A 12,023-nucleotide genomic window follows, 5' to 3' on the forward strand; every position below is an offset into this window, starting at 1 on the left:
AGGATCAAACCAAACGGATGTGACAGACGTCCTGACCTCTGCTCAATCAATCTGGAGAATATGGGTTCAACTTGTGACATATCAATTGTGTAAAAAGTCTTATGTGACAAAATAATTGTGTAAAAAGTCAGAAAGGATTAATTCAGTGAAGTTGCGGGAAAAAAGGAGTTTTCTACCGCTGCAAGTGTAAAAACTACAACTCAAACGTCTCCCTTGCGTCTTGACGTCATCCGTCCGCCAGAGCCCCTCCCCCGCACTCCGCTGAAGCTGATCCTCCCCTTGCATCAGCACCATTTCTGTGTGCGTGTGTGTGTGTGTGTGTGCGTGTGTGTGTGACTGAGGGAGAGAGAAACTACCCAACCCCAACAGAGCGTAGACGCGTCAGACGGCAGCCAGAGTATCCCGGTTACGCACCGTGCAGAGGCCCCGTCGTCGGATCGTGGAGCTCGAAACCAGCTGAGGAGGAAGTGAACATCGCCTGGCACACGGCCACAGCTACCGTCAGTGATGGAGAGCCTGCTGGATAATCCAATGAAAGCCGTTCTTTACCTGAAGGAGCTCACCACGATCGTCCAGAACCAGCAAAGCCTGATCCAGACGCAGCGCCAACGCATCGACGAACTCGAGCGAAAGGTGGAGGATCTGATCGGCGAGAACCGGCAGCTGCGGGATCCTCATCACTACGTCCAGCAGCCGGCTCAGCACCACCACCACCACCACCACCACCCGACCCACCGCAGCGCCAGCCCCCAAGCGCCGACCAACCTCCATCAGCACGCGGGGAGCACCAAAGCCGCCGCTCACCTCGGCCAGCAGGCGCAGCAGCACCCGCCGCCGCCTCAGCAGCAGCAGCAGCAGCAGCAGCTTCAGCATCAGCATCAGCATCAGCATCAGCATCAGCATCAGCATCAGCAGCAGATTCCCGGCGTGTCGGCCCAGCCTCAGCAGCACCCGGCCCCGCCTGCGACGTCCTCCCACCACCCGCAGCAGCTGCAGCTCGTTCCCACCTCCCCCCAGTCGCCCAAGACGAGCCAAGCCAGCCCGGACTCCGCGGAGGAGGACAAGAGGAGCCCCTGCTGCAAGTCGCTGGTTCCGCAGACTCCCACTGCTCTGTGCCGCTCAGTCGGACTGGCCAGAAAAGCCGAGTAAGTAGCTTTTAAGCTCTCCATCTTAACGAGACACCTCCAATAATGGAGAAATCCAGCTCCAGTTTCTCATTTTGGCTTTTCCCAAATGACATGTTAATAAACGCCTAAACCAGTACTGACACGTGATATGCTTTCACTACACAGTCAAGCTTATCTCTGAAAACTGAAACACATCTAAAAGACTCAGTGCTCCACTCAGGGACCTGTATTTAAGCAGTAAATGCATTCGTACAGAAAAAACAGATTATATCAAATCCGTACAAAATGAAAGCAAGGAAGTAACAACTGACTGGGTACAATATATATTATAATATATAATATATATATTCTATCAAATTCGTATGAAATGAAAGTAAGGAAGTAACAACTGAGTGGGTACGAGGCCTGAGTCAGACCACACATCATTTGCCTTTGATTAACTCCACAGCCTCTGACAAGCGGAGGCTTAATTCTTTGACAGGTAATTTAGGCTCCTGTACTTTCACATTATTCATTCAGCTGGTGCCCTGTTTAATCAATCAGATGCTTTATGGGTATCGATCTCCAGGATCCACGCCGGCATTTTAGCAGGGTGGTTTGTTAATTCTGCGCCAAAGTGGCCTGTCACTGCGCGGAGGCACTGGACACAGGAGATAAAGTGACTTTTGGGGCTAGTGACTATAGGATGATGAATAATACAGTCTATGTTTTTGGTTGATGTGTCCTTTGTGTTTTCCACTGCATGAATGTGGAATGAGCTGAGTTTGTAGCCTTAGCTGAGGTCGTGCCTGTTGACACAGTGGAAACACAAACATTTAAAACAAGCAAAGCGGCAGCACCCACCCAGAAAATAACCCGCGCCTCATTAGAACCCAGGTCGGCGCCAAGAAGAGACGAGCAAACACGGAAGGATGCAGTGTTATTGTACCCTTCATGACCCCTTGGTTTTAATTACTGATGAGAACTGATGAAATGATGGGCACATTCTGAGACATGTAGTGTGTCAGTGTGGGTGTTTTAGTGCTGTTTGTCCTCTGGCCCAGTAATCCCTCCAACCAGCTGTCAGACATCAGCTAAGGCGGTTAGCATTCATTCTAAAAGGTTCCTCATTTCAGCTTTAAGCTGTGGACTAGTGCATTAATTTTTCTTTGGTAAGTTGATATTAATAGTCAGCTAGTGTGTGTGAGCGTTTTGTGAAAAGGGCTGCGTCCAGGTCCGATTGGCGAGGAGGTTGCATTGAGATCACGAGCGATTTCGGCCACGTTTCGCTCCTCCGTTTAGCTGGAAATCAGGTCTTTCGGCTTTCACGGAGACTGCATCAATGTGCTCCAGCATATTTCTGGTGCTGCGTTCATCCACACTAACAAGTGTCACAGGGCTGCTGTTTCAGGAGCAGTCGCACTAGTGGAAATAACGTTTCTAAAATCCCGCGTGCAGTGCTTAAAAATAAGCGTCTGAACTGTCCGTGGTGCTGAATGTTCACTGGTCGCCACTGTCAAGGTCACACGGACTGCTTCTGCTGGAGAAGGCACGCACGCACGCACGCACGCACGCACGCACGCACGCACGCACGCACGCACGCACGCACGCACGCACGCACCGAGCCCCATCTGTTCTGCTCAGCTGCGTTCGCATTGTTTCTGTTAATCCAGACTGATTTATCGTGCCATCAAGACATAATTCCTAAAGAACAGGCAGGTCAGGGATGCTATACGTCAGCATGGATTCTAAAAATAACACAAGCGATACGTTAAAGCGGTGCATTAGTGATTTACAGACCACGGTCGCCCTGATCGTCCGGCTGATGAGCAACGACAGAACATACTGTATAGTATCATCTGTGTAATTTCCACTGATCACAGTCAGATAAGATGATGTTCTGTATGATGGAGTAGTGATGGAGACAAACTTAGTAATAGGCGCAGGATGGGACTGTTAGCGCTGGTGAACGAACAGTTCCCGAACACTGCGCCTTTGAACAGACCTGCGCTTCCACCTGTGCAGAAAAGCGAAAGCAGCCCTCCTGCTCCCACTCCGTGCATTTCTCGCCTTCGTTGTCGTGAGCTCCAGCGTTTCCCACAGAGCCTGAAGTGCTGCCGCTCTGAGCCGCGTGGCCCTCAGTGACCCCGTCCACTGCTCTCTCCTCCTGCCTCTCGCTCTCCCGGCGCGGCCCTTCCTGCTCCTCTTCCTCTCCCCATCACCTTTCCTCTCGGCTCATGCCCCGGTGGCCACCTCTGCGGCGCGTATCAGCATTCAGAGCCATCCTCTTAACACAGACTCTCTCACCCCCCCCGTCTCCTGCCGGGGCCTTCGGTCCACCCTGGCCTTTAGCTGCACTTTATCCCGGGGGCTGCCGAGTGTGTGTGTTAAAATAGGAGTGTGTGATGCGTGCATGTGTGACAGGCAGCATTCCCGCCGCCCGAGGTGGAAATCCCAGGGTTCACGCACAGCTCCAGGTGCTTCTCTGCTGCCTCCCACGCACGCTTCCAGGCTTATCGTTAACAGCCTGCGTGTTTTTCCACGTCGCCAGTGTCTCCCTCCGCCCTTTTTTCCTCCTAACGTACCTGATGCACCAACTGGAGCGCAGCGTGTTCGCCGGCGGTGCAGATTTGTTCACACCTCTTGTCCTGAGCCGGCCTCGGAGACTTGATCCGCCGATGTCTTAGGTTGTACAAAGCCTTAAGATGAGTTTTGTTGTGATAAGCAGTAATGTAAGATTAAACCTTTCACCCACGCTAGCCTGTGTTAGCCTAGAGAGGGGCATTATGGGTAGGTGGAGGGAGTAGTGCATGCAGGAGTCTCAAACTTCCTTTACGCCCGAGCGCTGGAGTCTCCCCTGCTGCTCCGGCTCACAGTCTGCATGGGAGTCACGTCGGCTCAGTTATGACAGGGTGGCTCGACTCTGCCGCTGCAATCCAAATCATGAATATCGCATTTGGTGCATAGTGCTTTTAAATTGCTTCATTTCTCAGAGGATGTAGCTGCCGGGTGATTCCTGACTCCATGGCATCGAGTATTAGCCGTTTTTATGCACAAGTTGAGCAAAGCGAAAGACAGTCCCAGTTGTCTGTAATCCAGCCGTGTGCGTGTGCGGTTGACATGGATGAAGGCCCGGGTTGAGGTGTTTTAAGTTTCCTTAATGAATTGAATGGACACGTGGATTATATGTGCTTATATACACTTTTTTTAATTAAGGGTTCAGTATGTTCAGGCTGTTGCCCAGATGTTTTGTTCAAAGCTATATACAGTAGACGGGTAAATAATTAAAGCAGGGCATATGGGGAAAACCCACAGGGGGCGAAGCGTCCAAATGTCCCACTTTCCTCAAAGTTTCTTCTTAAAGTGTCCTCTGCACTTTTAAACTCTAATCCATCATAAAACTAAATTGGGACCATCGTTATTTTCCTCCACTGGCAGCTCTCAACCAACAACAAGAGTCTCTGAGTCCTTGACAGTTCCATAAGCCTCGTATGACATCACCTTTCAGATGCAAATACGCACAGGCACGTGAATCATGTACAGTAGCTGCACAGTGAATTATTCACTCGTCGGTCTGATGCATTTCATCTCGTCTCCGTGCAAATGAGCAGCGCACCCAATGAGCAATCAGCACTGTGCCTACATTAGTATGCGATCCGCATACATCAAAGCCATGCTGCGCGTGGAAGCGACATCAGCACTGTCATCTGGCATCACTCAGTCTGATCGTACAGTGTAGGCAGAGAAATTATTATTACTATTGTTACTAAAATGGAAATGCAAATGTTTTATTCCGTTTAAAGCTGCACTGATACTTAAATACGAGGCCATCTGGTGTGAACATGAATAAAAGAGAAGCACTGGTCTGAATGCAGTCACAATCTCTATTAGGAACCGGCCAACAGTGTAAATGTGGCAAGACTACTTTACTGGCAATGCTGATATTAGTTAGTGGATAAAGCTGTGCCATGAGACCAACCGACCAGTTGGCTCCTCAACCAAAAGTTGGTTAAAAGAAGCAACAGTGCAGAGTTATGGGATAACGTCCGTCCCATCTGTCCCAGAGCTTTCACCCTGTGAGGGCTTAGTGCCCAAAATCCCTCAACAGGCAATTGTAATTGTTTTGTAGCGTGTGTGTGTGTGTGTGTGTGTGTGTGTGTGTGTGTGTGTGTGTGTGTGTGTGTGTGTGTGTGTGTGTGTGTGTGTGTGTGTGGGTTAAGTGTGATGGGCTCATGTCAGGGCTCAGTAAACTATTACATTACTCCAAAATATATGAATATAATCTAAATAGTCTGATAATTAATAGGTTATTTTTTTGGCCCAGTGACTGATAGGATTCATGCAGGAAGGCTGGTGGAGGGAAGCAGAGGAGGATCATGGGTAATATTTATGGCTGTAATCCACAGGACGGTTTAGTTCTCATTCGTGGGACTGTTTCACATCCCTGAATGACCCGCGAGCTGCTCTCCACAAACAATGTGTGACTCGCTGTGACTCGCATCGAGCTGATCGGTCGCCGCTCTCCGTCCCACATCGCGTTCCCGTCCGCGAGCACGGGCCCGGCCGAGGCCTCGCCCGCCTCAGGGCGTGTCAGGTGCGGTTAGCTTTACGACCCACGGAAACGTTCAGAGGCCTCCACCTGAGGCCGCGAGGCTGATGGCAACAGGCACGAGGCGTCCAGTCGCCTTCCCCGGCCTTCGCGGCGCCTCACACCACGCCTCCACTGTGACTGACTGTGTGGAAGTGGACGCACACGCCGCTAATTTACAACCAAATGCACTATTATTGCATCATAACGCGCCGCCCACCACCCGTAGCCAGGGTTGCGTCAGTGGGAGGGGCCCGTGACTCCGCCGGTGATGTCACTGCCGGCCTCGACGCGAAGCAAATCCCACAAGGGGCAGACGAGAGGAGCGGAACATGAGTCACGCGTGTGGGAACTGGAGTAAAGACAGGCTTTTGTTTGGCTGTCATGTCTCCCCCATCGGCCGCCCACGCGCCTCCTCTCTCACTCCGTCGAGCACAAAGGCCGTTTTTTTCTAGCCGTCGCTCACCGACACCCAAGGCCTTGCGCGCGCGTCGGGATTCGACTCGTCGTCCCTGAACTGAATCGGCGTCGGTTCGATGGCTGTCGAGCGCCGGCGTGCGGCGCGGAGGACGCGCGTGAAATCACTCCAGCTCCATGGCTGCGACAGCGGAGGCACCAGCTGGAGATCAGACAACAGGGGGACGACCCGCTTCCTTCATGGGAAATTAAGCAGCTGTTGTGGGGCGTTTTGTTTTCACTCGCTGCGTAGGAACGCGCTCCCGGGTCGTTGAGGGCAGACGTGGACTAATTGTGCCTAACAATCTGCAGGAAACTTGGGATTCCACGCACTTCTCGGCGTTGCGTCATGCGACTGATGAAAACCACCGAATGACGTGGGCTCAGCCTCGCCCTCGACCCCCTCGGCCTCTCAGAGCTGCATCTGACAGGCGCAGCAGGCAGCGCCCCACCTCGGCTCTGTCCCGCGCTCCGCTCGCTGCTTGTTTGCCTTTTACCTCCTCCGTCAGAAAAAATTCTCTTTCAGGTTTGATGGGATAAGGACCAACAGTCGGGAGCCGAGTTAAAGGAGAGAGTGAAATGTTAAGAGTCCAGAAGAAGCCTCTTTGATTTTAAGGGGGTGACATCAGCACTTGACATTTAGCAATGATATTTTAGAGGAATACTTTCCTCAGAGAACCCGTGCTGATATTTATCAGGGTATAAAATCAAATAAAACCTTCCAACACGACCAACAGTCTTAAAAAGACACAAATTCCCATCAGTCTTTTTACTTTGAAGTCACCAGTTTCGACGGTGTCATTGTGATCTAAGGAGAAGTTGCTCGTCTTCTCTGTAATCACTGATGCAGCAGAAATTCAGCAAAGATTCACTTAGACCTTAAAGCTCAAGCCGTTGCAGCTCCAGCAGAGTCAGGCGATTTTTAATGGACTAAAGACAAGGATGAAGTGTTTTTCCTTCCTGGTTGTTGGTTTTCTCGTGGGAAACCTTGCTTTCTCGTTCGTCTCCAGCTCCATCCACGCTGAAGTAAAGCGCGACTTCCCTTTTTTGCACAAAGGTGTGTTTGTGTTTTTGTCTGTGTAAGACGCTCCTCACGCCGGGTGATGATTTCCTTCAGGCATATCTCGTCACCTCGCACGCACACCGCCAGCACCATGTGTTTGTGTGGCCTGTCAAACGCTCATAAACTCCCACTTTCAGCTGCAAAGCGTATTTTTTGGATGCAGCGCCATCAGGGAGCTTCTGTGACGGTGTCGTCACGAGGCCCGAGCGTCCTCCGTCCATTCTGACGCGTGGAGGTTCAGCGGGGCTGCAAGTTTCCAAGGTCATTTCCAACCCATATCACCATGAATACATATTCACCTTCACCTTCCAAACATTAATCTTAGTTTAGCTTTGACCTTGACTCTAAAATGCATTTATCCAAAAATGCATCAAAACAAAAATGGAAATAAAACCACAGCAACTATCACAAAACCCCCTCAGCCTCACGACTTAACGTGACTTAGTGCGTTTGCTTCCTTCAAGGTCAAATGTATTAGTCTGTGGCGTCAGGAGCAGACTAACAGGCAAACTATGTTATTTCAATAAGCGTTCACGCCATTTCTTTGCCCCTCACTGTCAAGAAAATGGTCTGTGAAAACTAATCCGTCAATTATTGCCAGCTTTGATCCCCCTTTTCTATTTCTTCCCCTCTCTCGCTCTGTCGCTCGCTTCAAAGTGCTTCTCTTTAGCGTGCGCTGATCTCTTTCTGCCTTGAGCTGGGTTCAGCCAGCCGGGGAGCTATTGACACAATAAAGCTGAGTTCGACACTGGGAGGGGCGCATCGACGAACGCATTAGACGGCGAGAAAGTTAAAACAAAAACGCGGCGCAGTCGCGGCGCGCAGATTACGCGAGTGCGGAGGAGCTCCTAAAAGCTTATCGATTGATTTTTCATAGGTGGTATTAGCGAGCTTAGCCCAGGAAAGGGAACGCAGTCGGTGGTGTGGGAGATCAGGTCATGCAAGTTTAGCTTAATCTTCAGCGCCCTGATCAAACGGCGCGGGCTGGAAAACGGAGGCATTTGTTTGAGAAATGTACCGATTCAGATGTGTGGAAATGAATTAAAGCTGATGCGTTGTAGAGGAAGTGTCTGTTTAATCCTGAAGAGCGGATCAATGGCGGCTCCCGCATCAGCACCCGTCTCTAGCAGCAACAGCTTCACGGCCTCAAATGTGATGGTGGACGTTTTGCAGTTTCGGACGCCGTCGAGCAGCCGCGCCTTTTAAAAGACACCTCATAAAGTAAAATCGGCATAAAAGGCTCGCGAGCCGCTTTGAGCGCGGCGATCCAGGCGATAAAAACGAGCCGAGAAATGGCTAAAATAATGGAGGGAAAATTGTGAGAGGATCAAAGCAGAGAGAGACAGATGAATCAAAAGAAGGTGCTTTAAAAGATGAAAAGAGCTCATACTCTTCCCATCCCACTCCAGTTGTCTGCGAGGTGTTTTCTCCAAATGCGGTGAAATCAAAGACTCAAACGTCCTGAAGGTATTGACACAGATTGGCCTCTGTGGATGCAGGTTAGCTGCGGTGTGTGTGTGTGTGTGTGTGTGTGTGTGTGTGTGTGTGTGTGTGTGTGTGTGTGTGTGTGTGTGTGTGTGTGTGTGTGTGTGTGTGTGTGTGTGTGTCTGTGTATCGCCTCTAGGCCATTCATCATCGAACCTAACTAACCCGGCTGCACACTGCGCATCCACACCATTTATACCTATTGATCTCATGCAAATTTAGTTCAATTCAGCATATTTCTAGAGCGCCGGTTCACAACAAGAGTCTCCTCAAAGGTCTTATAGAAACTCAACCCCCTTAAGCAGCAAAGGGCAAAGAGGAGAAATAAAGCCCAACACAAGCAGGCTCAGAGCACATGGACACCTGCCTCGACCGGTTGGGAATGATCTTCAGAAAAGCATCATGCGTTAATCAAATCCTGGTGTCAGAAAATGATTTAAGTCTTAAAAGGAAAGTCGGACATTGTTGGCGCTGACAATTTATTGTCTGAGAGCAACTTTCAGGCAGCCAGAAACCAAACTGTCCTCATCCACAGGCATAATCATCTGAGATAACGAGGAATCAAAACACACCTACCTGACCTGGACGCTGCGCAGGGTTATGAAAATGTTTGTTCCCCCGCTTCCATGCGAGCAGTTTATCACAAATGAGATCAGAAACCCAGACATGGCTCAGAACAGAGCGCCAGTAAACAAACCCAATAAAATCATCACGATGTAGAAGAAATTCTCCTTGTTTGCCCTTTTTCCACATGTTGAAACTTTAATTTTGCACATCTGATGTATTTTTGTCATGGAGGTTTAGAGGTCTGGTTAATTTGTGGTTGCATGTGTCGTCTAGTGACTGAATAACAGTGACATCTCCGAAGATGTATTTCGAATGATGAATACATTGCTTTCAAACACAGGAAAACCTTTGTCGCTGGGGAAGAATCACTAAGGATAAGACTTTGCTGGTTCTGTAATTTCAGATGTTTTCATGTTGCCCTGCAGAGGGTAAAGCCTTTATCTCTGTGAACAAGTGGCTGCTTGGTTCCAGCTCTCTCCCTAATCTGTTTCCCTTCAGACAACGCCAGTGTTCCCGACCTATTAAAAAATGGCCACAGCAGTGTCATGGTCATTATGGCAAACACAATTAGAGGAGCCCCTAACAAAGGGAATTAATACGCTGTCATACCCTCCTTGCTGCTATTGTTGCCTTCAAATACCCACCAGGCTCCCCTTTCGAGGGCTCCACTTATTTCTGTATCCTCAAGGAGTCGAAAAAACTCAATAAACGGTAATTATATGGTCTAAAGAGCCTTAATATCAGTTGCGTGTTGCGTGATAAAGTATCGCACTTCACAGCAGAGTTATTAGCAGGAACAGACTGCAGCGTTCTAGAGGATTCATGCTGCTGGAAGAGGTTTATAAGACGACACACAGGTCCCGTTGGTTTCTCTTCTTCCCCTTTTCCCAGAGGACAGACAGCAGGTGAAACACAAAGAGATGAGGACAGGGAGAGTGGCTGTAGGGAGGAAGATGCACCCTTTTCCCTTTCTGCCCTTCTCCCCGTCCTGAGTCCAGTCATGGGATGGCATATGGAAAACAGATGCTCCCTTTTTATGGCTACATCTTCTGGCAGCAAGAGTAATTGAGCAAATTCCTCTCTCGCACAACACGCCGCCCCCGTAGGACGTGGGAGAGGGGGATGGGAAGAGGGATGGTAAATCAGTGTAAAAGGGGCAGAAGGAGAGGAGATGAGTGTGGGGGGGGCATGAGATGGATGAAGCCTAGAAATCGGAATGAGAAATGTGAGGCAGTGTCTCGGTTGAAGGAGAGGACATGGAGACGGGTGAGGAAGAGCCAGGCCACTCACGGCTCTCAGCCACATTAAAGTTTGATAGTTTTGCTTTGCCTGGTTTTTCATCTTCACCAGCTTAGTTACTGTTTGAAGTTTTGTTGAGAAGGAGATAGTTTAGCAGGTTCTCTTAAATACAACTCGGCTTTCGAATACTGAAATATGAATTCTGTAGAAGAGTAAAGTGCTTTCTTGCACCCATCTCTTTGACTGTGTCTCTGTCCATGGTGCTGAAACAATGTGAAGGCTTCAGCCAGTGGTCGGTCATCACTCAAACCCAGACTGTAGACTGGAATCACAGCTGCTCCATCATGTTCATGCTATCAGCGTAATCCTGAAAGTCTGCTTTAGGTAAAGCCTGTCGGCACCACCGGCCTCGGTGAGGTGGTGCTGTGTGAGAGTGTGTGTAAAATGTAAAAAGCAGCACACGTTGTAGCCGTGAGCACAGACCGGTCTCTCCTTTCCTGGCTCATTATTTAGAGAAGCAGTTGTTTTGGAGAGCTCTCACAAGAAGCTCGACAAAGCCCAAGAGGCCGAGGGGGGAGAAGGAGTGAAAGGGAAACAGGAAGACTGGCAAGCAACAACGCAGACGCTGAACTACAGCTCAAGGGATTTTAGTTAGAAGACTAAGTGATTTTGATGAAGAAGGCAGAGCAACAGATTACAGTTCTGCATCACTTATTCATTCATTCTTCTCCACTCAGGAACCCAACAGTCCTCCACCAGTTCTGCTGCCCGGCCCCAGAGGCCCCCGAGGCGGAGACCAGTACCGCCTGTGTCCCCAGGTAAGACCACTGCATCCTTGTAACATCTGCACAAAAATATTTATTGATTTTTTAAAAATATGCTATTTGATTTACTTTCAACAATTATTTCTTCCTGTAAGTTTTAATTGCAGCCACTTATCATGCATCCTGTTAGTGGCCGTGGCGCAGGAGCCACTTTAGCTAACGACCCCGGCAGTGTTAAATTGAAAGTGGTTGTAAATGCTTCAGAATGTTAAAGCAGCCAACGCAGCCATCGGCTTGGGTTTCAGCTGTTGCGGGACATCATTTGCGATCTCCACAGCGCGTTGATCAGACTATGAAGCCAAATCCACTGAAACAGTACTAATATCCAAATTAATCACATCAAAATCCCATTTCCTGGAGGGTGGTTAAGTCTTTTCTGGAGCTCTTGATGCAGTTATCTTTTGTATCTGATTGGCGTAGAGCAGTGATGGAGCTGTGTACAAAAACGGGGCTATCAGCTGTGTATCATCTCCGATTATAATAATAGACAATAAACTATTCCAATAACGTTTTATAGTAGGGCGCTTTCAAAGCTCTGATGTTAGTTTGATGTAGTAATTAGCACCCACGGTTCTGGGGAATATGAAAAAGCAGAACTAATAATTAGCTGCGATAATGACTGTACTTTAGAACAACTATTACAGTAGCTGCTTTGAGAGAGCGCAATAATTAACATGCAGCAGTGCTAGGAATAT

General features: G+C 49.2%; 1 protein-coding gene across 2 annotated transcripts in view; it reads left to right on the forward strand.

Moving 5' to 3' along the window:
• Positions 1–298: 298 nt before the first annotated feature.
• Positions 299–12,023, forward strand: part of iqsec3a (IQ motif and Sec7 domain ArfGEF 3a) — a 49,379-nt gene continuing 37,654 nt past the window's right edge. Inside the window, exons 1-2 of one of the 2 annotated variants that reach the window (XM_029162042.2) lie at positions 299–1,145; positions 11,242–11,322. In XM_029162042.2, coding sequence (XP_029017875.1) covers positions 508–1,145; positions 11,242–11,322 — 719 coding nt within the window. In that variant the 5' untranslated portion in view covers positions 299–507. The remainder of the gene's footprint in view (positions 1,146–11,241; positions 11,323–12,023) is intronic. The other variant, XM_029162043.3, reaches the window with a different exon arrangement.

Source organism: Betta splendens, chromosome 9 (genome assembly GCF_900634795.4).
Source record: "Betta splendens chromosome 9, fBetSpl5.4, whole genome shotgun sequence".
In the NCBI taxonomy this organism is placed as follows: domain Eukaryota; kingdom Metazoa; phylum Chordata; class Actinopteri; order Anabantiformes; family Osphronemidae; genus Betta; species Betta splendens.